General features: G+C 40.9%; 1 protein-coding gene across 3 annotated transcripts in view; it reads right to left on the bottom strand.

Annotated features, from left to right (window-relative positions):
* LOC147445512 (callose synthase 3-like) overlaps positions 1-19243 on the bottom strand; it is a 58042-nt gene extending 38799 nt beyond the window's left edge. The window contains exons 1-29 of one of the 3 annotated variants that reach the window (XM_086525015.1): positions 18921-19243; positions 18746-18846; positions 18525-18652; positions 17889-17982; positions 17682-17792; positions 15782-15898; positions 15601-15693; positions 15424-15515; positions 15105-15231; positions 14878-15015; positions 7726-7802; positions 7547-7634; positions 7343-7474; positions 7151-7262; positions 6344-6675; positions 6201-6253; positions 6061-6121; positions 5840-5921; positions 5705-5754; positions 5519-5605; positions 4691-4900; positions 4427-4606; positions 4093-4256; positions 3894-4017; positions 3721-3815; positions 2978-3128; positions 2743-2894; positions 2551-2660; positions 1105-1227 (exon numbers count right to left, since the gene is read on the bottom strand). In XM_086525015.1, coding sequence (XP_086381141.1) covers positions 1105-1227; positions 2551-2660; positions 2743-2894; positions 2978-3128; positions 3721-3815; positions 3894-4017; positions 4093-4256; positions 4427-4606; positions 4691-4900; positions 5519-5605; positions 5705-5754; positions 5840-5921; positions 6061-6121; positions 6201-6253; positions 6344-6675; positions 7151-7262; positions 7343-7474; positions 7547-7634; positions 7726-7802; positions 14878-15015; positions 15105-15231; positions 15424-15515; positions 15601-15693; positions 15782-15898; positions 17682-17792; positions 17889-17982; positions 18525-18652; positions 18746-18846; positions 18921-19101 — 3565 coding nt within the window. In that variant the 5' untranslated portion in view covers positions 19102-19243. Of the gene's footprint in view, positions 1-1104; positions 1228-2550; positions 2661-2742; positions 2895-2977; positions 3129-3720; positions 3816-3893; positions 4018-4092; positions 4257-4426; positions 4607-4690; positions 4901-5518; positions 5606-5704; positions 5755-5839; positions 5922-6060; positions 6122-6200; positions 6254-6343; positions 6676-7150; positions 7263-7342; positions 7475-7546; positions 7635-7725; positions 7803-14877; positions 15016-15084; positions 15232-15423; positions 15516-15600; positions 15694-15781; positions 15899-17681; positions 17793-17888; positions 17983-18524; positions 18653-18745; positions 18847-18920 lie in introns of those variants that run through there. The other 2 variants (XM_086525016.1, XM_086525017.1) reach the window with 2 other exon arrangements.
* Between the last annotated feature and the right edge of the window lie 6705 nt (positions 19244-25948).

Below are 25948 nucleotides of genomic sequence, written 5' to 3'. Positions count from 1 at the left end.
TGTCCGTGTGGAAAGCAAGTGAAACCTCCAGCTGTCAAAAATCTTTGTAGGCCATTCAAAATGGCCAATCTATATGTGGTTCCCATATCTATCAAGTATCTATCATACTCAGTGCATTCCTCGTCTTGTGATAGTCTAGATAGACCCATCTCTGTAACGTCCAGCTCCCTAAGCATCTCCTCGGAAGTATCATAAAATATATTGTCTGGTGGTGGGCAGTCCTAGCATTGAAATCCCCTAGTATGATAATGTCACCATCCTTGGAAAACTCCCATATGTCATTATCCAAAATAGGAAAGGGGGATTATCCTCTAGATAATGCATTTACTGACGTACTAGGAGGAAAGTAACAGATAGCAATGTAGAGGTATCTGCCCGTCTCTGCCTTGAGCCTCACCCACATGTACCTAGCATGTTCATCCTTGCGCGCTATACATATCAATGGCTGCATCTCCTCCCTGAATAGAACTACCACTCCCTATGAGCCCCGTCGTCGATGCTCCGATCTGGTCTCTTGTCTGTAGGCTGTCTCTGTCTCCCATCTATATCCGCTCACCTGTGACATGGATTGCCCAGGGGCTTGATGCGTCTCAGAGTAGAAAATGATGTCTCTCCCTGTGAAGCTATCCTCAAAGGCCCCTAAAAGGCCCCTACATCAAGACGGAGTGACCCATTACAAGTCCAAGTTGCCATCTTTAGTGTGGTCCCATAGGTCTCGCACCGTCATGCGGGACGTCACTCCAATATCACCACCTTTCCATCCCTGTAAAAAGCAATTAAAGAGAGAGATCAATTGAAATGTTATATAAGCATCTTCAAAAGGCCAAAATGACCTAGAAGCATTAAAAGAAAAAAATGAGGGTACCTAGAGTGGGTAGGTATGTAAGCCTTCCCTACATCATCAACATCATCATCACATAATACATCGTCTCAAAACATATGGGGAGGGTTACAATCATATTAGGGCTAAGAAGAATGTGTTTGTGCAGAGTTCAGCGGTTTTAGTTATAGCCAGCTATTTAAAAACTCTAGCACCTTTGATTTTCTCACAACTAATCGTGCTGCCAAAACAATAATGTACATGAGGAGATAAAAAGAAAGGACCTGTTCTTGTTAATGTCTGTGATCTATACGATGCCCATTGTCGAACTGCATCAGCAGTTTTGTCATTGTCCCAAAGATTCATGTCTGTACAATCCATTCGTTCCTTGAAATTCTTCCACTCATCTGAACAACACCATAAGCAACTTATCTTACGGGAAGAACAATAAGTCTATAATCCATGTGATTAAGACCAGTGTTTGAACAAAACTTCACTTTTCTTTGTCATGCTTTATTGCTAGGGAAAGGCCCCAGAGCAAAGGGAAGCCTACAACGAACCATCATGCATAGAAGGTAGATACTCCAATATTCAATACGAACCATTATATCTTTAGAAATAGAAATGAATACTTAACAGCGTCCAGAGATCTTTGTCCTACTCTGATGATTGCCACATTAAAAACATTGCTTACTGACACAAACTAAAGGAAAAGAAGGCATATGAAAACCTATCATTCTCAAGAATTGTGAATGCTTTCCAATACCCAATGCAAATGAGGCATAACAAATACTCAATTCAATTGTGAACGCTTCCTACATCCCTGCACTAATACCACAAATGTAACATGTAACCATTCTCAGTTCCTCTCTCTCCGTACATGACCCCTCCCATACAATCCTGTCACATATAGTTGATAATTATATCACATATCACCAATGCTAGGTTTATAAAGAAATTCCACCAACGGCCACTTCCAATAACAACCTAGTGCAGTGTGCCTTATTCAAATAAACCTTTTTTCATTCATGTTTTGACTTACACCCTCCATATCCAGTTCTTGCTAAAGCCTCTGCCACCTTTGAAGATCATGGATGGGATACTCTTGGCTCAAAACATGTGTTCATACATTCCAGCAAAAAGAAGCTTCTTGTACAGTCCAAAAGATCTCAGAGCATGTGTGTTTCTCAAGAGATAAATGCGATGTAAGAAGCTTGGTGCGAGAACAAAGCTTATCTCTAATTCAGCTGTTGTACACTAAACAAAGCATACATCTTTCAAGTTTCTTGCTTTTCTAGAAAAGAGGACAATCTCGTCCAATCTACATTGCAAACAAAGCTTTAAGCGTCCAAACAGATTTAAAGTAAACATAGTCTGGACTCTGCCCCAAACAAGTAGAAGCTCAGCTGGTTACACGTGCATGATGTGCGTGTGCATGTGAGTGGCACGGGTAGGTGGGTTCAGCCTCCGACTCAGCGGCTCTGCAGTGCTTGACCTTTTAATGATCTGCCCCTGGGAAATATAGCTGTTTAACGTCGAAGCTACCAGTAAATCTGATGTTTGGTTAAGTTCAGCATCTTGTCATATTTGCTCTTCGGATGAAATAAGGGACTCTAGGCTATCTTACAAATGGCCGACATTACTTCCTAAATGATGACTCCGTTCGTGGTTCGTATCTCTTTCCTTCAGATAAAGACTGTTCAGATCCATAGGCAGGAAAAATAGCACACCTGGGTAAATTTTCTGAAGGTAAAAAAGAATGGAAACGCCATCCTCATTCTCTTCTTCCAATCCTTTTCGAGTGAATAACACATCTTCATTATAGTAAGGTGTGAGAACACTGGAAAACAAACACAAAAAGTTCAGTAAAAAAGGTCTCAATTTGTCCTGCATCTTTTCGTTTGCAAGCAGATTTAAATAACCTGAATGAGAGCATATTGCGGATTTTAGGGGGAGGAGGCATCTCCATAAAAAGGGAGTTTGTGAAAAAGGCAATACGTCTCCTTGCCTCAAGATTCACAGGAATATCCAAAGCAGACTCTGTTATGGTCAATAGGAGGTGAAGCCTCTGTATCTGCAGTAGCACTTGTTCTCATAACATAGTCCGACAAATGTGAGTTGAATAATGTCCAAAAGGATTTTTCAAGCCACAATTACCTTTTCAATCAGTGACTCTGGTGGAGGATAATCAATTGATTTCCTCTCAAAGAGCTGTGGTTGTGTGTTTTCAACAGAAACATTATCGACTCGTCCCTCTGAACTCTTAAGGTCTCCCCAATGATGGTGATGGCTCGCCTCCGGAATGTCACTTTCAAAAAGAAAAAAGGCATATCTTGTGTATCTGGGGGTTGCCATGTGTGTGCAATGATAGATCGAGACAGAAACACGGATCTTTGTGTGCATGTTCATTTATGTTCCCATGCATATATGCATAGATATGCATATGCACAAATACACGAACTTTGGGATATGAATGATTTATGAGTACGGTTTTTGTATGTCTGTCTACACATACACAAACTTTTGAGTGTATATAATTGGCATGTATGTGTGTTGTATATACAAAGTGTTTGCATGTGTGTCTACGCATGGATACAAGCAGGCATACATGTGTGTGAGTGGACGTATATGGAAAGGAGAAATGCTTAATGCCATCTTAAGGGACTTAACCCCCTCAGGTTAAGACCTAATGCCTTACGTGATGTGTTCCCCATTTTATAGCACAGCCATAACTATAATTTAGAATTACCATAATCAACACGAGCTGAGCTACAGTCATTTAAGAACGCTAATCTTGAAGATAAGCACAAGAAGCACACATACAGGAGGCAATCCGAACAATCAATCATAAGACTATTGCCCAACTCAACTATGTACAAAGAAAAAGGGATGCATCTTACAGATTGTTCTCTTTCTTTACATCTCTTGTATACACTTCCAGAATATCCTGCAGCAGATATGTCACCCGCTCCGTTTTCCCTGGATCAGAATCTTTCTAGCCAGGCATTAAAAGAGGATATTAATTTCATAATCTTGGAGCTAATTGAGAAGTTGCTATAGAATCCGAACATACCAGAATGTCAACAAGCTCAACAACTTTGTCGTACAGTAAGGGCAATGCTGTCATTCTGAAAGCTTTAAGGAGAGTTTTCCCCATAATGTTGTCTTGTACGTCCTTGATGATATTTTCTACAACTCTAAACAGAATGCCCACGAGTAAGATCTATGGCAAAAGACGACCAAGAAATATGTTTGACTTGTGAGGCACTTACTTGCACTCGTGCTTGCCTTTCACAATGATGCGCAGTATTACAACCAACAAGTCATAGCACTCTTCAATAGCACCCTTCATGTATGTATCATTAACTCTTTTTATCAACTCCTCGTCCGTTTTAGAGTCAGTGAAGTCCTGAGCAATATCTAATGCTAGAGCTATCTGAAAAAATCATCAATGCAGAAAGAGTACTTCCGTCAACGCTTCTAAGAGTAAGATCTGTAAAGGCTGGCTTGTGTACATCACAACCAGCCAGGTCTTAAAACCTGACATCACCACTGGGATGATCACCAAAAAAGTTGATAATTAACCAAGAGCTTAGTAAGATATACCTTGTTTGCCAATAAGAAAGGAGGCCATTGCATGTATTTCATTGTTGGATCCGAGTTATATGGTATTAGAAGTAGCTCCCTCTCCTTGTTGTCAATGTAGTCCTCTTCTCGAAAGCTTTCAATGATCGCATTCCAAAGCTGCGAAAACTTTGCAATTTGAACCTGAGGCTCGGCAGCATCCTGAAAGACACCTGCTACTCAGCATTCTTTCCATGGCTTCAAATACTCTAATTTGCTTCATTCACCAAGAGTCTAAAAAACAACCTTTTCATTGATAGCTGACATTTCCACTCCATCTGGTGTCCTTTCAACTTCCTGAGCTGGTTTGAAACCCTCATCAAGGCGTTTGTACGTCTTGTGAAGTGTAAAACCCTTGCGTCGGGGTTTCTCTTCAGAAGTGGGAGGCACCAAATTATCATTGAAGGCACCAGGAAGTGAAAGAAAACGAGACCTCAGCATGGCCAGCGTACGTATCTGGCACATAGCAACATATAACTTGACATGCACCCCGGTGAATAAAAGCCATCAAAGCATTTGAACATAAGACTACAAAAAGCTTGTTTGCAATTTTAGCTACGAAGGCAGCTTGCTGCTTGCAAAGTCTTAACAATTGCAAAAATATCATATTTCCTTCTCCCCATTTAACTCCATCAACTCCCTTCTCTCCACTCTTCCACCGGGTCGTCTGAACTCAGCCTTAGAATATGCTGAACAGAGCCTATAGCACATAAAACCTAGCTCAAAGAGTGAGCCTGTATATTCTCCTTATACAAGTACTTGGCTCTTCCAAAAGCTTAGATATTTGCTTTGTCCCTCAGGTTTTTCTCTTTAACCCTTCAAAAATTGCGATAGCCTGTTTCCCTCTCTAGAAAATTCATACAAGGAGAAGCAACATGCTTCAACGTCTTCAGAAATAGAGCCTTCTTGTTTTCAGGACTGACATTAACACAACTTTGTAAAGGTGTGCTCAAAAGTTTATCAACTGCTAATAGCTGTCTTTCTCAATCTCTTACAAGATCAATCAGATTAAAGCTGCTCAAACATGTTCAAATTGCTGAAAATTAAAAAGTAAGCTGTGAAACCAGTACAAACCTCACCAAGCCGTGAGAAAGCTCCATGTATACCACCAAAAATTGTTGACCAGATTGCATACCAAATTTGAGCATCCATAAAGTACACCTGCTCTCAAATTTTTAAAGAAGATTTGACCATCTTTTGACTCCCAAATCAACTGAAATTTTGAGCAGACGATGAAACACAAACTTATTGTTCTCTCACCAATATAATAGGAGACCATAGTGCGATCACCACACCAATGTTATAGTTTCCTGTACAGTAAGCGTGTCTCCAAACGTCAGACCACAAGAATTGTTTCATCAGCATGTGACAAGAACATAAGTAAATCATACGCACCCCTTGGGAATAACTCATGCCAATGATAATTGCCCGTAGGAGCTTGAATTATTTCTTTTGTAGGCCCCACCAATGGCATGATCTGCAGATGATTTAACAAAGAAAGAATTGGCAGAAACAGCTGAGAAAGAGAACATCTGTGTCTACATCACAAAAAGGGGCAAAGGGGGGTTCTTATTGTGCAATCAAAAGAAAATGCAAATTCATATCAAAACTCTAACCTCAACATAGAAACTGAACAACAGCTTGCTCACAAGGAGGAGTACCCAAAAGAGGGTGTATCTTTCACAAGAATGGAACTAGGTGAGGTCAGGTATCGAAACAACATATCCAACTAGAACCAAAAATTCATTCAACTCACTTGAAAAGGGTATAGAAGTCTTCATGCATTCCTCGTCCAATAAACAAAGGTGGCTGCAACATTGTTGTATAAAAACTATCAACAAAGCAGGCACAGTGACAAATTTTTGGCAACTCAAGTTCAATGACACAAGCTTATCATACCTGTGCCCACCAAAGAAGTAGCCTCATGAACACATTATTGGACCGCTCGATGCGCCGCCTCAGTGGCGGAAGCAAAAACATTATCAAACCAAGTGCATCAGGAGCCAGATACACTAAGATAGCTGTTAAAAAAAGTGATCGTCCTCCTCCAGCCCCCCCAAGGAGGTCTTTGAAGTTGCTTACAAAAGCAATATCTGAATATGTGCGAGCGTAACACACAGGGAGAACTACGACCCAACCAGCAGCAACCACTACTTTGAGTATGTAGCGGAGCATGTTTGTGAGCCGCATGCTCCGCCACGCCTTCAAATTCAAACCAATATCCACTATTGCTGTACAAAAAATAAGCCAACAAAATACAGTTATGAAATGACAAGCCTTTCATATACAAACCCTTGTAAATAATATTCTTGAACGTAGGGCAAATTGTAAGAAGATCAAGGCAGCACAGTTTCTAAAAATTGTATATCAGAAAACCAAAAAAAAAACTAGTAAGCAGAGTTATCAAGATAATAACATCCTAATTTTTTTTCGCCCAGATTGACCTTTGTTTAACATAACCTTTCGACTGAAAAAAATTCCCTTGATCATCCCCACGAACAAAAAATTCTCACACTTCTTAGTTGCCACTATACTGTTTTGAAACCCTACAATACAGAAATTCTTTGTAGCCAAACCTTTTCATGATCTCTAGTTAGACTCAGCAGTAGATTGAGACAAGTTTGAACTACATGGAAGCCAAAAACCAACACACAAAAATCAAGAAGTTCATTTCAAACCACAGGCAGTCGTCAGATCTTAGCATACCTTGAATCAGCCTCAGTATTGCTGCTGTTATGAATACGCTCAAAACTCTTTTGCGAATATGTTCGTGGAAAATTTCTTTCAACGATCCATTCCAAGCAATAATGACCATTGCCTGTAAAGAGGACTCCTATTACTGATTGATTTAACTTCAGCCAAATGATGCTAATGAGAAATCCAAGGGTTACTTGGTACCTGAAGGGCCAAAATAAAGAATGACCACATCCTGTCAAAGCTTCTAAATACATGCCAAAAAGATCGAACTTCAACAAAATTGGTTTTGCCGATCCAAGAAGCCCTTTTATTTCCTACAAACCTTCCCTGCACCTTAAGGCAAAAGCCAGGCAATTATAATTTGCTTCTCGACAAAAGTTTGGTCTAACCAGGAAAAAAGCCAACCTGTCTGTGGTTGGTCTTTGCTCTGGGTGGTTTGAAAAAATCAGCTTCTGGTCTCATTGGCCAGCCTAATCGGAAGCAGTCAACAGACCTGTGGTAACGATGAGAACATAGCATATATAGCCACATGGAAAACGAACTAACCGCATTTCAAAACCAAGAGCCCACAACACTGCACTCACCAAAAGTATTCATTCAGGTCATCATAATTGCGCCATGCAGAGTGACGAGCTGTTCCTCGATTGTTGTTACTGACCTCCTGGCAATTAACAGCTATAAATAGTTAAGTACCACACTGCATAGTTTGCAGGACAGAAGTATCCCTTTTCCCATTTCCATTCAATATCTGTACTGAGAAAGAAGATCTCTAGAGTCCACAGTGCACCCCTCTGTCAGTTATTGGGCATTTAACCATAGAAGAATTCTCTGCTCCATGCAGAGCTAAACACCATCTTTACGTACTATGTTTGAAAATTCTTGATAGGCACTTACCATACTACAGACTACAAAAAGGTCGCATGCTTTCCTAATACAGAGAGTGATAACAAGACATTAAATGGTGAGCATTTAGAGCGTTCGCCATCACCATTACTAGCGCACCCTTTCTATGGCAGACATGGGACCAACTATGGTTTCTCAATCACTTCATGCCAGAGGCAAAGACAAAGTTGCAAGCTCTGACCCATAAACAAGCTCCCTGGTGGTAATTGCTTATTTTATTAATGAGCAGCAGTGTGTACAATCGCTCTACCTAAGCAGCCTTTTGTCTCTTTCCAACCACTGGATATTCTCCTCATGTTTTGTCACAACCAATCCCCATTTTCAAGCCCTCTTCTACATGTGATATTAATGCCAGTACTTCTGTTTTGATTTCCAGCATGTCAGTCACTTTTCCCTCGACTTTGAAGACCCATTCTATCTATGATCTACATATCAAGAGCTTAGTTTTGATTCGACCCATTGTCCCTTCCTCCTTGATCATCAATTTTCCCCATTCGAAGTGTGGTTGATCTATGCTCTATGATGGATGGGGTGATCGTACACGATCATCTACATCCGTGTCTCTAGCTATGACAAGTTTTAGGGTTAGGGTTTCTACATTAATATCACAGACACTACCGATCATTGCGTTTGTTTGCCCAATCATTGAATCTCTCTCTAGAAAGGTAGTCCCTACCAGTTTCTTCGTCAAATCCAAAATCCTTCTATGTCACGCATTGACTCTCTCTCCCTACATTCACTCCTTGGATAGTCCTGATTTTCCTCTCTAAGCTCGAATTTTTTATTCTCTCTACTCTGCAAATTTTTTCTCTTGAATTTGTTAATCCTCTCTAGAACAATGCAAATTTCCTCTTAAAATAGAGATTTTCTCTATAAAACTGAATTTAAAAACATGAAAAACACACTTTTTCTCTTGTTATCCAAAACAACGCCTAGGAAAAAGCAAAAAGGGGGTGTTTTTGAGGAGCTTTGCTTATTGAAAACCCTAATATTGTTTTTAAGGCGCCTTGCTATCAAAGCACCCACTGCTTGCTCACTTAGACACGAACAGGAAGTGTAGAGATCATCGCATGATTGCTTGAGCTCTTGGATTCCACATTGCATCTATCAGACCATTGTACTTGAAGAATTCAATCAAGAAAGAAATACCCAACTAAGGTTGCTGACAATGGCAGTTCAAGGCCCCCGACAATGTTACAAGAGCATCCCGCTCTTCTCTCTAATCCTTGATTGATTTGGAGGCTTTGCACACGTATTTGGGTTCTCTTTTTCCTCCTGTTACCCTTGTTATCCCTCCAACCAAATTCTTAGATTTACTCTTCCTCCTATCCCTTCTCACAATCCCCTTGTTACGTCTTCTTGGCGAAGCTCTCGATATAATATCCCAATTCTTCCAGGTATCTTCCAACGTATGGCTTCAGGAGAACGTCTACATAATATCCGCAGTGCAACCACTGTTGCCCTTTGGACGTCCACCTACGGCTCCACCACCATGTGGGCGGAGGCAATTGCGACGACAGTTCACACTATAAATCGATCTCCAACCTCTTCAGACCGAGGAAGACTTCGTTTGAGGCTTACTTTGGTAGAAAGCCCGATGTTTCTCATTTTCGGATATTTGAGAACAATGCATACCTCCATGTACCAAAGGAGCAGAGGGGGAAGTCACAAGAGACGCCATTTCTTTGCTAAAGAAAAGGACTAGCCGCTTTCCACCAGCCGCTTCTTTTTTTAAGTAAAAAATCTGCATGTCGCTTTTGATTCTCAATCGATTATCGATTAGCCTTAGTATCATTTTTATGCACTTCCATTTCTTTGTATGCAGACTCTGTGCTCTATGCATTACGCTTTCCCTCTCTCCCGAGTCCCCAAGGTTTACCGGGTACTTGAGAGAGTCTTGTGGCTTCTCTAGTCACACTTATTGTGACTTTTTTCGGCATTTTGGGTGGCTCTATGGGTGAATGTGTGTATGTTTAAGTCCTATAATAGTTTGTACACTAAGTTTATATTTTAATTAAAAGAAATGTCGTTTCTTGACCACTTCGACCTCGATCAAAACCTCAAAACTCCGGTTTTACCGGTTTTGTTTCTGCTTATTCCATTTCTTGTTGTGACTATGGGTCACTCCAAGTGCAACAGAATGTTCTTTGTCAGCTACCAAAGTCTTTCCGAGGGATATTGCCTCTATGATCCAATGAAGCAGGACATTGTATTGAGCCGTGATGGGATCTTCAACGAGCATATTCCTTCAGGACACTTCCACTACCAAGTCTTCCACGACAACCCCCATACTTGGAGATACCGATGATCATGTTCCTCTTGAGGTTCATGAACCTCTCCTCCCATTCCTGTTTCTAAGGCTCTAGAGAAGAATGCACCCGTTCCAAATGATGCAAATGACAAAGGTTCTCACCATAGTGCAAAGGTAGAGCCAGATATACCAATAGCTCCCTCTTCCAGGGGCAAGTCAGACAAGTTACTTAAGAGGCTATTGGAGACTTTGTGATATGCAACAACTTCAGATTTTCCACCAAATTGGCGTGATGCAAGTATGATGTGACATTCTCAGCAACTTCGGTTTGCTGAGATAGATGGGCCTTTATTACAAGTAAACTATGCTTTGATGTCTACACTCATCAAGAACAGAGACCAATTCGAAGAGGCGCTTTTACAATCAAAGTGGAAGTTGGCCATGCAAAAAGAGCTCAATTCCATCACGAAGAATAACACCTTGTGTTCGGTGCCGCGGAAGTGAATGTTGAACTTTGCTCAAGATGAGTGCTCCGAATTGTGCTCAAGGTTCCTTTTACTTACGGAAGGGAGAACCTTTCGTTCCTTTAGTGAGAGAGTGCAAATGATCACAAACAAAGTGGCACTGTGAATGAAGGTGCTGAGACTGAGAGAGAGAGAAAGAAGAATACGACACCAGAATGTTGTTACACCCTCCTCCGAAGGCCCCACACTCTATGGTGAGAGCGGTCTACTATTATTTGCACAAATCTCTACAATGCAATGGACTTGCTGAAGATGTCGACGACGAGACCGGCTGAAAATTGAAAACGCTACGGGTTGAAATCTGCAAATCTTGTATCTGCTGAATTCTCACTCTATGTCGGTGACGACAGCGATGATGACGACGCACTGAAAACATAGATGCTGAAATCTGCGAATAGCGGGCTAAATCTGCAAACTTTGGCTAATCTAACCGTGCGGCGAGGATCTACTGGGGAAAGGTGAGGTCTGCAAGATTCGGGGGCTGCAGTGTGGAGTCTATAGGCTGAAAATGCAAAACGCTGATGCAAATCTGGTGCTTGTCGCCAAGGAACTGCAAAATGCTGAGGCTGAATTGCTGTCCAAAAACGCTAGGGCTGAATCTGTATCTGCTGGAGAAAACGCTGGGAAAACTGCAAACGCCAGGCTGATCTGCAAGTGGCAAAACGCTGGGGCTGATCTGCACTTAATGAAAAACGCTGGCTGGTCTTGGTGGCTTGAAAACGCTAGGTCGTCTTGCCGTCTTGCTGAGAAGGTGCACTTCAATTGTGGACTGCTGCCTCTTCTGCCAAAAAGTGCTAGCGCTAGGTTCTCTTATATATTGGCTTGGCTAAATTGCCCTACCCAGTTTCACAACAAAGTCGCTTAATAATAATAAGTGAAAAATGGCTAAAATAGGGAAAATGGGTCTGTGCACTATAAAAATGCTCCTGATGGGTTCTGATGGTAATGTGATGATCATGCTGTGTGCAACCAGAGGCTATGCATCTACTCTAAGTGTGTGGACATGCACGGGGTCTGCGAACAGACTCACAAAGGTGCCATAACACTTCTAAGCTAATTGAACCCTTGTCATGAAGTAGCTTGTCCACGTACACATAAGTTTAGATGTGCATGTGACACCTTGGAGTTGGTTCCACGGCCTACCAAACAAAAGGTGATTGGTGTCGAATGGATATACAAGACCAAGTACAAATCTGATGGTTCTTTGGATAAGCACGAGGCATAACTCGTTGCCAAGGGCTTCTCTCAGAGACATGGTGTGGACTACGATGAGACCTTTGCATCTCTAATGGTTCTTTGGATAAGCACGAGGCACAACTCATTGCCAAGGGCTTCTCTCAGAGACATGGTGTGGACTACGATGAGACCTTTGCATCAACTGCAAAAATGGAGAGCAGTTGGACGGTTTTGCCTTTGTTGCCCTCTTCGAGTGGCACGTTTATCACACGGATGTCGTCTCGGCTTTTCTCAATAGGGATTTAGAGGAGAAGGTATAGTGGAGCAACCTCGAGGGTTCTTGGATCCACATTTCATTGGCATAGTTTGAAGGTTACAGAAGGCTCTCTATGGCCTGAAACAAGCCTCTTGAGAGAGGTACAAAAAGATAGATTGTTTCTTCCTATGGCACTCCTTTCGTCCTTCTTCTGTAGACGCATATTTACAATGAGGATTGGTGACTCTTATTATCCTCTATGTGGATGATCTTGTGATTACAGGTAGCCATGTTGAGCACATCCACAATACTATAGAGACCTATGCTGAAGAGTTTGAGACGGCCGGTCTTAGCTTGCTTCATTAGTTTCTTGGATTGGAGATATGGCAAACAAAGGGGGACATCTTTCTCTCAGCAGTGCTATGTCCAAGAGTTGTTGGAAGCATTTGATACAACTGAGTGCGAGCCTACCTCATCTCCTATGGATCCCGACTAGAAGTTGTCACAATATTAACCCTCAGATATAGCAAATGCTGCAAAGTATCGGAAGCTTCCCTATTCTCTTATTTGGGTACTCAACACCCGGTTTGATGTCAGTTTCCCGCTAGGACTTCTCAGCTCTTTCATGAAGAGACCTGCCAAGTCCCATATGGAATGGGCTCTTTGGACTCTCCAGTATTGAAAGACAACCAAGTCATTAGGCATTCATGATGCGGCTGGAGATGCGGACCTCCAAGATCATTCTTTGAGGATGCAGTGATTCAGATTGGGGTGGAGATCCAAATGGATGGTGGTCAACTACAGGTTACACCTTTCCTTTTGACTCGGGAACAGTTTCATGGAGCAGCAAAAAACATCCTACATGTGCCTTATCATCTACAGAGACAGAATATAGGGTTGTTTGCAATGCTACATGTGATTACGCAAGCTACTTTCGCAGAATGGCTTGCCATAGCAATCGATCCCAATCTACTTTACTTTGACAATTGAAGTTGTATAGGCAATGCGAGGAACATTGTGTTTCATGCCTGGACCAAGCATAAAGAGATACAATAATATTATGTTCGTGAAAAGACAAAGGATGACTCTATTCGACTAGAGTATCTTTTGACATCAGACAATCCTGTTGATATCTTTACCAAACCTCTTTCATTGGCAACATTATCCTCTCATGCCAACTCTGTTGAATTGGTTCCCTATCCAAGAGCTGAGAGGGGGTCCACCAAACCTCTTTCATTGGCAACATTATCCTCTCATGCCAACTCTGTTGAATTGGTTCCCTATCCAAGAGCTGAGAGGGGGTCAACTTCCTATCCGATGGTGGCTCCAGTATCTCCCAGGAGCAGATCAAGGAGTGAGTGTTGTTTTGTAGTGCTCGGTCGTACTTGAGATAGACGTACTTTCTCAACGGTGCATTCCACAGTTTCATGGAGCAACAAGAAACAACCTACAGTTGCCTTATCAAAAGCAGAGTATAGGGCTGTTGGCAGTGCTACATGTGAGTCAATGCAGTTACGAAGGCTACTTTCGGACATTGGCTTGCCGCAATAGACGACCACGATCTACTTTGACAATCAAAGTTGTATAGGCAATGAGAGGAACACTATGTTTCATGCCCGGACCAAGCATATAGAGATACATTACCATTATGTTCATGAAAAGACCCAGGATGGCTCTATTAGACTAGAGTATGTTCTGATATTAGACAACCCTATTGATATCTTCACCAAACCTCTTTCACTTGCGACATTATCCTCTCATGCCAACTCCCTTGAATTGGTTCCCCATCCAAGAGCTGAGAGGGAATCAAGTTCCTATCCGATGGTGGCTCCAGTATCTCCCAGAAGCAGATCAAGGAGTGAGTGTTGTTTTGTGGTTGTGCTCGGCCGTACTTGAGATAGATGTACTTTCTCGGCAGTGCATTCCATGGCGTTGCCCAGCCGGTAGGCTAGCATGAGGTGAGACCCTTGTTCCAAGGGTTTTCCGGGTTCAAAGTCTCGAGTGTTCTACATTTTCTCTACTAAATGTGGGCAGTATGTCGAGTGTTCTACGTTTTCTCTACATGTGCAAGGCAGGCTTTATGCATCGGAAAAATGCTGGTACTATGAATTTTGCAACTACAGCAAAGAGCAGGTATATGGACTTTTCACAACTTGCTAGTAACACTGGTTGGTGCATTTGCATAAAGCACACGCAAAAGAGTCTTGCAGCCAGCAAGATTTTCTAAAAACTGTTAGATTGATTATCAAGAACACATAGTCCATCACACATTCAGAGCAAAGTAGGATTCATAATGAATTTCCCTCAAGACACACTCTTCAAAAGCAAGAGATCAGAGAACATACAATCCACAAAGACCTTATTGACATGATCTATCTACCCTAGATGGGAATATCCACCTGTGAGGTGAACCATGGCTCCCATCTAGTATTCCAACATTCTCTTGATTTAGAGGGCTTTTATGTGTCTCTTTTAGTAGAGTCACTCAAGTTTTATGGTTTCCACTAAGGTCTTACGTAGAGTGAGACTTCCACGACTCTTGCATATTAGAATCTACAGGTTACTGATAAGCACATTTTCTTTCCTTTCAAATTTTTTGCTTAAGGTTCTAGTCAGGAATGCTTACAGCAGCTATGATGTTGTAGAGTGGTGTCACAACTTTATTCAGAAATATATCTGGCTCTCCTCCATATGCTGGTTTTATGTTCTCCCCTGTGACAGAGCTCACCTTGCCAGCCACCATCCCATTAAGTTCAGAGGCCATCTGGAAAAATAGAAAATCAAGATAACACTTTGCTAACGAAAAAAAAAGCAGCTTAAGTCCAGCATATACTTGATTCGTGAGAGTATTACGTGATGAAATATGTAGCAAAGGCTCTCAGGCATAAATCTCAAATTTGCAGCCTCCCCCCAGATCAAAAGAAACAAAGAAATATATAGGATCTTTCGTTGCTGAAGCTCTTGCTGTAGGCTTGGAGACCTGTGAAAAATAAGACAGGCCTTCAGATTTCAATCAAAGCGACTATTCCTAGACAAGGAGGATTTTCTTACTCTCTCTTTGATCTTTAAAATTTTCTCTTTTTTTTTTTTTTTTTTTTGGGGGGGGGGGAGTGTTTACAAAAGAAGAGGAGGGGCACACACACACGAAAGAAAGAAAGACACAGAAGCTTACTCTATGCTGCTTTTCCTGCCCAAAAATTTGCACCAGCTTCTGTAGTTTTTGAATAATCTTTTCATAACACTGTCCAGAGCTGCATCACTCAGCTAAACATTCCAATGGTGTTCATGTCAACGGCTAGAAATACGTCATTACACAAAACTTTTGCGAAAGGACACATTCTGTACCCACCTTGTCTTGTGGATTTGGCTTTGGTATCTGCCTGATGTGCACATTTGCCAGGAGTAAAATCAAATGTTCTCTTTGATTTGCCACATTATCTTTCTGGAAAAACATTCAAGCTGCACATGACAAACTGGTCGAACAAAGTTATCAAGGTTAATCTCAGAAAACTTCAAGTGGGTGCAGTCACCTGAAACCCGTACGTAATCTGCAGCCATTCAAGAACATCATACTCCTGAGAGTTCGGTTTTGCAGGACCAAATTCCAGCCCACGAGTATTCCGAATTGCTGCTAATGCAGCACTTACCTGCACAAGTGACATTGCATCTCTCGTCATTCCTTCCTCCCTCCTTCCCTTTCTCTAAAGACTAGTTCAATGTACACAATGTGCCCAGAGTCTCTTCTCCACAATTTTTCCATTACCTAACCTAGATTCACATGTGACGATGGCATGCTTACCACTACGACCGGCTTCGCCCTGCATGCCTTACATGTGCTTGTTGTAAGCTTGTTTTACCTGTACAGGCCCCTGACTTTTGAAGAGAAACATTTTCAACTTCAATGTCTGCAACATTGCATCCATGACCCAGCTCCCTGGTTCATGCAAGGGTTCACATTCTGATGAGATCTGCATATCTCACCTGCTTAGAATATGCCCTCAGGTATACCTAACAGCATGATTTACTTTTGCTTGCTTTGGCATCTTGCAGGTTCGTACAAATAAAATTATAGTCTAACAAAGCATGCTTTATGACCTTTGCATATCATCTTGAGCACTTAAAACATGTTTGGGGTCCTCAACACTACCCCATGCCTTTAGGACAGCACACTGTGAGTACAAGAAAAGCTGTGTCCTTAAGAACTTCTCTTGTCAGGAAACATAAAGCTCCACTTCAGTTACACAATATAAAAACCCTTGGCACGAGTATGTAAGGATCGTAGCATGATGGTCTTCTTAATGCCTTCATGGCCAAGAATTTAAGGATGCTTAAAAAGGATCAAGGCCTTGAGTGCATGCCCATCCAAGTGTTGAGCATCTCAAGTACCTTCAGGGGCCACAAAATTTTGGGAGTGCTTAAAAGAAAAATTATGGCCTCCAGTGTGTTCCCTTCCTAAAGCAGTATAAGGACAGGACACAAAGACCCAATACCAAACTACAGAGAGGGATACTTGAGCATTGAATCAACAACTTCATGAGCTATCAGTGGTCAGATTTAAGAGCAAAACAACCTCACTGGTGGTGTTTGGGTTTTGGGTTTAGGTAGTACACACACCATCAAGTTCATGTCCCCATGAGTCCTCATATTCATCTTACACGTGCCATAATTTTTCTTAAAAAGAACCTTAAGGCTTGAGTCATTAACAGTAAGGACAATGTGCCTTATACACGTGTATCGTTGTAACTATCTCTGGGACAATTACATTCCCTTACAACAACAATTTACCTCTTAATTAGAGGCTACATTCCGATTCAAAAGTGAATAGGAAGAGGGCACATACCACTGTAGTGCCACTAGCAAGTTTTTTACAGCAGGTTACTCATATGAAGACTTGATAGGGCAAATAGTGGGTTAATTACTTAGTTTTACACCTTCTTAGCACTTATCAATGGCAAAGATCAAACAGGGCATGTGCCTGTCCATAACATTTGACAAGAAAAATCTGATGGTTTTAAAACTGTGAGGACTGAGATGAAAGGAGCATTTAGAATTCATGAGATCAAGATAAATGGTGCAAGTTTCTGGAGTGGTCAGAGGCCTCACTACGAATGCATACACCAAGAGAATCTTTCAAGGATGCATGAATTGGGAACCCACCCTAACGTTTCTTGGCTGTTTACCGAGATTGTGAATCCGTGTAGACACATGCCTGCCACTAAGGACCCCCTGCTATGCCTGAGGACTGCAACAGGCAAACTTCAAATGGGAAATCCATGATTAAGACCCTCCGTCAAATAAACGAAGGCTGTTTATTATATGCAATATACTAAATGGGACTGGTAATCAAGGTAGGACTGCTTTCTATACAAGGACAGTAAATACAATCATGTCCATAAAACTTTTCTGTTCCTGCAGTTCTGGTTGCATTACCTCTGGTAACATAATGATTGCTTGGGTGTTCCCACCTGGGTCAAGAGGCAGTATATTGTAAGGAACATAAATCTCTGTTTTGAACTTAACTTCTTCGGCTTTATCCATGACCTGCTCAAGAAGGTAGACAAATAAAACAGACCAACCTTGCAATAATATTAGCAAAAACAGCTCATTACTTTGGAATAATAGGCATTTTATCCTCACATCTTTGTCCACCATCTCTTGACTCTGTTGATTCACTGCTCTTAAGACATCAAAAAGAACTGCAGCTGTTTGGTATGTCCTTGCAAGTTGTGCTCTGCAAACGATGAGAATACAATTGGCATAATATATAAAAAAAATGCTTGGTGAGATTAAGGAATGCAAAAAAACTGGCCTACCAAAAACACTCTCTAAATATTGATGTACTGGCTCATTCTAACCATTCAGACAAATACATGCAGAAGCAAACACATGAACATGAGATATGCAGACCTAGATGTATCTAAGAAAGCTGAAAAAAACACCTTTAAAGAAAGTGCAAGTTATTAGCTCATGGCGCTCACCAACAAGACAATATACCTGTTTACTCCATCATGCATTGTGTTGACTAAAGACTACAACGTCCCCACTAACACCATCAGCGCCCATAGAGGGTGTGATACGTGATTGAACAAACACTAAAGCTCCATGAAAAAAGGCAATGCTCAAACCAAATACAATACTATGTTTTTGAGCGTTAGAACATAACAATATCTGTTTGAACTATTATACTACTGATAGACTAACGTGCACAAGAAAAACCAATTTGCAAGGTGTCTGAAATATTTAAGCACCCTTAAAAGAATCAAGACAACTTACCGATCTACATTATCACCAGCCGAATTTTCCAACGACTCCACGTATGTCGTGTAGAATTGCTGATAAAAGTTTTGCATTTCCCTTGCATCACTTTTTGCAGACCTTGCCTTAAGAGTCTCGTTATCATCCTGCAAAATGCAGAAAAACCAAAAAACAAACAACTTGAATCAAACGGGATTCAAAATACATGCATCCACTATTAGTTTGCCAAAAAAAAAAACCTTCTCTAACTTGTGGAGTAAAGCAGTCTTGAACTGCCTGACTCCTCGGCCACTGGAAGATGGATCTATCTTGTGAGCTTTATCAAAAGCATAGAAGCGACCTGCAGGGAAAAATCAAGAAGTGAGGGGAAGAACGAGGTATCATATATAAGGATCAAATGCTGGGAGAGCATACAAAGGTAGGCAACACGAGGAGCCTTCTCTTCAATCTCGTTTGCTACCCGCAGGATAGGTGCAATGCTCGAGAGTGACGAGGGGACAACCTCAGGGTCCTTAACATCTTGGAGATTCCCTGTGGTCAAAGTCCGGGTGAGAGGTCGGGAGGGACCACTATCAAAGCCTCTTGAGCTCTCCATGCTGGCCGGCTATCCCACCCTATTCCAAGTCCCCGCGGTACACGAGTCGCTAGGTTGGCTCCTACAAAAACAATTCACTGAGAAGGCCTTGCTGGAGAAGGCAGCAATGAGACCTTAAGTATGACTCTGAGCTCCGGATCATGTTGAGCAAAAGCTCCACCTGGGGCGGAGTAGCTTCTGCGTAGCGAAACAGGAAGATGAATTATGAGAATAAAGAGGAAAAACGAAAAATGGGCGAAAGGGGAGGAGAGGGGCGGGAGAGAGAGAGAGAGAGAGAGAGAGGAAGTCTCATCACCTGAAATCCGAGAGGAAGAAAAGTTGATGTTGAAGCTTGAGCTACAAGGGCTGCTTTTGCGCCAGTTGGGTAGCTCGGAGCAGTGTCGTAGCTGCGAAGGGAGAACGTTTCGAGTAGGAGAGTATTTGGCAGACAGATTGATCGTGGGTGGGTGGACACAAGGGAGATGTACACACGCTTGTGGCAGCTGCCTGATGCCTGCTCAAATGCACAGATGAATACCGAGAAGAAGTAGATGTTTTTGACAAGCAAAGACGCAGATCGAATCCCCCCTGCTCACATCAAAACGATCCAAGCGTCTGCGGGATATTCTCCTCCTGTCGAGAGGGGAAGTAACGTCGCAGCGCGCTCGAAAGACACTACGCTACTACAGTGAAAACAAAGAGCATAAAGAACGAGAAAAAAAGGGGAGGGAGAATTTGAGCACTCGTATTAGGCCTAATTGTGTGTTGGGATGTCCATCTCCTCACGCTGAAAACACTAATTGAGAAAAGCTTATAAGTCCTATGCTTCTGTTTCGTTCTTATCGCCCACTTGCCTTTGCCTATGGCATTGACACATTGGGTGCCAATCCTATTGAGTCATGACTATGGGAAACAAGGTGGGTCATGAGAGATCAACTCTTGAGATCAATGGGGCAAGGCCGCCCCGGATAATAGGTATTCATTGTTCGATTGTAAATCGATTGCTCTCTTCTCTATTGATATACATTCGAAAGCTTTTTTTTTTTTTGATTTGAACAAAAGCTGCTCTAGTAAAGTTTACTTTGGCTTATCATTGGGCAATAGTTTAGTTGGTAAGCTGCTTGAATAGAATCCTCCTAATTGAGGGTTCAAGCACCATAGAGTTTATCCCACGTGGGGGAAGCGTGGTGTGTGTGTTCCTCCCATGCTCATAAAGATCAAACAATGAATTAAAAGGTTTATATTGAGACTTCAAAAACCTCTCACCAATATGCTTGCATTGCGGCTCTCTTCACCCATTTCACTCCTTTTTTCTAATAAGTGCAAATGACTCGGAAGTGTGTAGCAAGTTCAAACTCAAGAATTTATGTGGGTGAATATTATAACTATAAATTGATCTCTCTCTCTCTCTCTCTCTCTCTCTCTCTCTCTCTCTCTCTCTCACACACACACACACACACACACACACGCACACACACACACACAATCAGAGGGATGCCATGAACATTAAATTGGAGTCTTTACACATCCAACAGCTACATGAAATTACTAAGATATAGCCAATTAGGCTTCTAAGAAACTTGGTTCAACCATGTGACCTAATGTTCTTATCTCCTATAGGCCCACAGCATAACAAGCTTGAGGTTTAAGTTATACATAAGCATAATAGATCATTTCACGATCTGAAGTTTATATTTCCCTTGTAGTAAAAGAGACACTTCTTATCTTGAATTGATGCATTTGGGTTTGTTCACTGAAAATCAAGCTAATTCCTGAATTCTGCACATGAATATAGCTCCTACAAGCCTACTCACTTATATTGACTACAAATATTCAAGGCACATTTTAATCATTTTGCATATATATATATAGTCAATCATTAACTAGAGATTTAACCATCTAAATAGTCCCTTATAGTTGCACAACGCATCAATACATATCAGAATCAAGTCATGTCCTCTTGAGCTAATCCTACAATGAACCATGGAATTTTCTCCAATCTCGTAGAATGAATGTGTGATGGATTGGACATTTTCCCTTAATATCAACCTCTCAAACTTTATTGAATTTATTCAATCTCTCCTTTGGGAACGGAGTAGAGGGCAATCTTTATGCTTGTAATTAATAAAGTTGGCAGTGAAGAAGGGCTTAGATTAGTGTCTAGGGATCCCAACAATAAGACTATCATGACACAAATTAATTAACACCTCAATAATTTGTAACCATGGACACCATCTCTACCCTTGCAAGGTAGGTTGGCTATTTTTGTGATCAGCCCCTCTCTATCATCATTGAAATATCTCTCTTCCGAGCCCTTTTCTCAATAATTTCCATTTTTCACTTAACAATAGTTATAGAGTAGTTATATGTATCTTTTTCTCCATTTGCTTTTGTACGTACTAGTTAGTGTGTGCCAGGCACTCAGAGCCCCCTATTTCATGTCCTACACAGCTCAGGCTCTGGCTGCAGGGGTTGAAGACCCGAAAAGCTTAGATCCATACAATAAGCGGCTATTTCTAAGGGAAAGAAGACGCATGATGCCCGTAGGGATGCTGCCATCAACAGAGGAACGAGCTCGTCTACAGAGCTTGCACATCGAAGAGGTACAAAGTGAGGAGGAAGGAGGTGCATCGAAGAGGATAAAAACGACGGGCTCAGGTCCATCTTCACCCGCTCCTGACTCGTGACCGGCGCCACCTCGCATGGCACTCCGCCGCATTTGAAGCTCCCCAAGCCATCTGTTTCTTCTCTTTGCGGATGTGTTGTAAAGACCGTGTAATTTCTGAACTCTTAAGAAGTTCCTTGTGCCTTGCTCTATGAATTAGTCGTCTATAAGTCCATTGGTGTAACTCTAATAGGCTATTGGCCTTTTCATGTATCTTTTTTCTCCGTTTGCTTTTGTATGTACTAGTTAGTAAATATATGTATCTTTTTTCTCCATTTACTTTTGTACATACTAGTTAGTCTCATAAAATATTGTTTTCAAAATCTTGGTAATTGGATCAATCGACACAAATGTGTTTTTACCTTTTGACGCCTCCTTCAATTCAAGCTCACAAGCTTCGATGTTTTCTAGTCAAATATAATAATAATTGTGGTAACACTAAAACTGGTCCTCTTCTCTAAACATGGACTAGAATAGGGTTTTATCCAATTCACTTTGCACCATACATTAGGATAAACATGGCAATTAGTAGACAAGTTCTACTGGTATTTGCATCCTAGCGTGCCACATTGAAAAAAAGTTATAAGCTATAAAAATGAGACTGACAATCAAAGAATCTCACCATAGTTAAACATTGCCTCCTGTTTAGAATGAAAGGTGATGCCTATCTATGATTCGGAGTTTGAATGGAATGCTTGGAAATGGCACGGAAGCAGTCTCTTATGGAAACCCCATCCTAAAAACATTTACCATACAATGATGCATAAGAAGAATTGGTCTAGCCCCCTTAACAAGATATGGAAAAAACAATGGCGGGAGGAAAGGTGGGAGCAAGTGATGGAGAATATCTGGAAGCCAAAGGTTCCGCAACACATGAAGGTATTTTTGTGGAAGGTAATTTGGGGTGCTCTACCGACGGGGGTGAAGATTCAAGAAAGAGGGATTGGGTCAGATTGATGCTTGGGGTGCAGGTTGCCTAGTGAAGATATGGCTCACCTCTTCATGGATTGCCCAACTATCAAAGGCCTCGCAGGGAAAATATGTAAGTGGATCCAAAGAACATGGAAAATTGGTTTTTACAAGACTGATCTTTTCCTTGGAGGGAAGAATTCGGGTGGTCCTACCATCCTCATCGGCACTCAATCGTCAGGTACGTCTTCTTATATAATGTATGGCAGACAAGGAACCGCTTTGTGTCTGAAGGAGGTCTTGAGGTGGCAAGCTTCCAAAAATTATACAAGAAAGCAAAGTGCTAATATGGACGCTCGGACGCAAGCAACACTAGGAGGATTGGTCTAGGACTACTTGTGCCTTGTTGACAGTAGAGGGCATGCCTAGGACGGGGGGAAATCTTGGCTATCGGTAATTAAAAGATCTCAGAAGAACATGATAAGGGACCCTATGTATCAAGGATAAGGGGGCGAGTTGGGTGGAATGGCTTCCTTGATAGCCGATGTAATTATGGTCCTTGGATGACGCCATGGCTCAACACGAGCATGACAAGACCTTGTAATTATATTGGGTTGATAAATATAATTCACGCACAATTGTGAGTTTTGCTATTAAAAAAAGAAAAAAAAGAATGAAAGGTCTCCACCACTCTTGTAATGTACACAAGATTTTTCAATAAAAATTATTTTAGTTACTATGCAAAAGTATTTAGGTTCGCATTTTTTTAAGTCATAGAGCATTTCAACGCATCGGATAAAAAATCAGACTCCTGAACTATTAACACTAGGTTGGTAACCTAATAGGACATAAAAGTGTCCTTTCAGGGTTTTGAAAAAAACCTCCAAAACCATAGTAGATCCACTCATTTTGTAAAATCCTTTCATGAGGTTATAGTTCAAGGCCTAATAAACATGGAAAAAATAAGAAACTTGTAAAATTTCTCATCTTTTGGTCACACCAAGCCTCCAAAGTTGATGGACCGGTGAATTTTCATCAAAACAGTCCTTTCTTACATTTTGTTGCATAAAAATAAAATTAGGGATTTTTGTAGGACTTGAAATAAATTCCCTAGTTAACTTCAATGGGTTGGTGATCAAAACATATGATTGCTTCTCACTCACTATTTTTTGTTTTGCCAAAATAAATAGGTACAAAAAATTTGAATTTTTACCATTCTACAAACCTATCATCAAAGTTTCTATAGCCACGCTCAATACAAATAATATATGCATGTTTCTTAGTTCGCTATTGTCCTTTATGTTCATAAGGAGCCATGGAGCATGTCAAAAGAATAATACATCTCTTACCAAGGGGAATCTTGGGGACAAAGATGAAGTGTTAAATACAACAAACATGAAAAAACTAGGTTCAACATTATGAGTTGTAGAATCCCATAGAAACTATTCAATATCTAGCCAAATTTGATCCTTATGACTGGATATGGTTACTACCTACAAAATGAATGTAGTTGTCACAAGAAACTAACAATATTGAAAAAGCTATACTTGATATACTAGAATGTTTTGTTTTCTTCTATAATTGAAAAAATCAACTACTATGCAAAATAGGGTATTAGGTGCCCCAAAACTCAAGGAATGTTAGCTTTATGTTACAATATGCGACATAGGAAATCAAAAATGCATTTGGATATCATGAAATCCACCAAAAAAATCATAGAAGAGCTAAAATTGGCTAAAAAACAGGATTTGACAATTTTTGTAATTTGGTCATAACTTACAACTTTAATATTTATTTCTCCCTAGAAGCATCAGGACATGTTGAGGACTACTAAAGATAGTTCTCTAGCATTATAGACCCCACAAACATGAATTCTAGAGTGGTATAGTTGCAAAAAGTTGAAAAAAGCCAAAAATAGGACCCGTTTTTTCACACAGTTTAGGTTGTGAAATGTTGCAAGGACAATGTTAAAGATGGAATTGATATTCCAAAAAAATGTCGAGTTTTTTTCAGCTCATGAGACAAATTTCTAGATAGATAGCACCTCAAAATCCATTTTGAAACTCTTGACATAATTCAAGGAAAATGGTCACTTAATAGGACATAAAAGTGTCCCATTACCAACCTAGTGTTAATTATGGCCCTTACTTACGTGGGAACAATAGGTTGCGATGAAAAATTAAGCCTTGAAATTATATTTAAGATGGGAGTTGACCCTTAAGAAAGAATGATGAATTTTTGGTTAAGTTTTAGGAAAGAATAAGTAATTTTAGAAGGAGTAGTTTTAGAAAAGAAAGAGCGTTTTTAGATAACTAAATCAAAATTAGAGCTTCTTTTTTTCCTTTTCAAGTTTCTTTTAAAATTAGAGTCTCAAAATCGCGCATCACAATGTGTGCCTGTCAAAAAACAAAAACGCAAACGCACGAATTATCTCTTTGCTTTTCGCTATTCTTAGCTTTCTCTGTTGGCTCTTGAGAGCCTATATAAAGAAGCATCTTCCTTCACTTTTAATACACACACGGAAGGTCTCAAATGCGGAAGTTCTCTTGTCTTGACGTCGGAGGTATCTTCTCTCTCTCTCTCTCTCTCTCTCTCAACCTCTCACCCTCAACCCATCTCAATATCTACCACCATCATGTTGTCCCTCAGATTGTTGAGTTCTCTTTCTCTCTCTTTCTTGCCATCGGCGAGCAAGGAAGTTGTAACTCTGCTTTTCACAACGAAGCTTTCCTTTTCCCTATCATGATACGATGGCCCCAAAGCGAGTGACACGATGCTCCAAGGATGCTCTTGCCGTTCCACCTCCAAGGAAGGTACAAAGTAAGGTATCATCTACTCCAATGATAACTCAAGCAGAGATATTGGTTGCAAAAGAAGTTGAAGCCGCACAACCTCAACCACGGGAGGAAGTCGAATATGTAACTAGTCCGATAAGATAAATTTTAAAATTTTGCATTGTTATTCATGTTGACCTGGGAAGCCAAGCATAAGAATTCCCTTAAACCGTCCAAGAAACGTGAATGTATCACAAGAAACAAGCATATGTTTTTGTAGAGTAGTGAAAGAGTTGTTTGATAAATTGTCACTATTTGATAAGTTATTATTGTTTGATATTAGGGGTTAGTTGTTGGATATAAAGAGCTGGTTGATCATGTTTAAAGAATCATCTAAAGAGAAGGACTATTGAAAAAATATCTTTTGTTCCTTGTAGTTAGCGAGATGCCTTGCGGTTAGCGAAATACATCGCGGTTCGCAAGATGATCCCGTGATTAGCGAAGATAAAGCTGAGGTTAT

The sequence above is a fragment of the Adiantum capillus-veneris genome, chromosome 12 (assembly GCF_014529385.1).
Source record: "Adiantum capillus-veneris isolate H3 chromosome 12, ASM1452938v2, whole genome shotgun sequence".
NCBI classification, from domain to species: Eukaryota; Viridiplantae; Streptophyta; class Polypodiopsida; order Polypodiales; family Pteridaceae; genus Adiantum; species Adiantum capillus-veneris.
The sequence above is the reverse complement of the archived record's forward strand: the minus strand, read 5'-3'. Positions and strand labels throughout refer to the sequence as shown.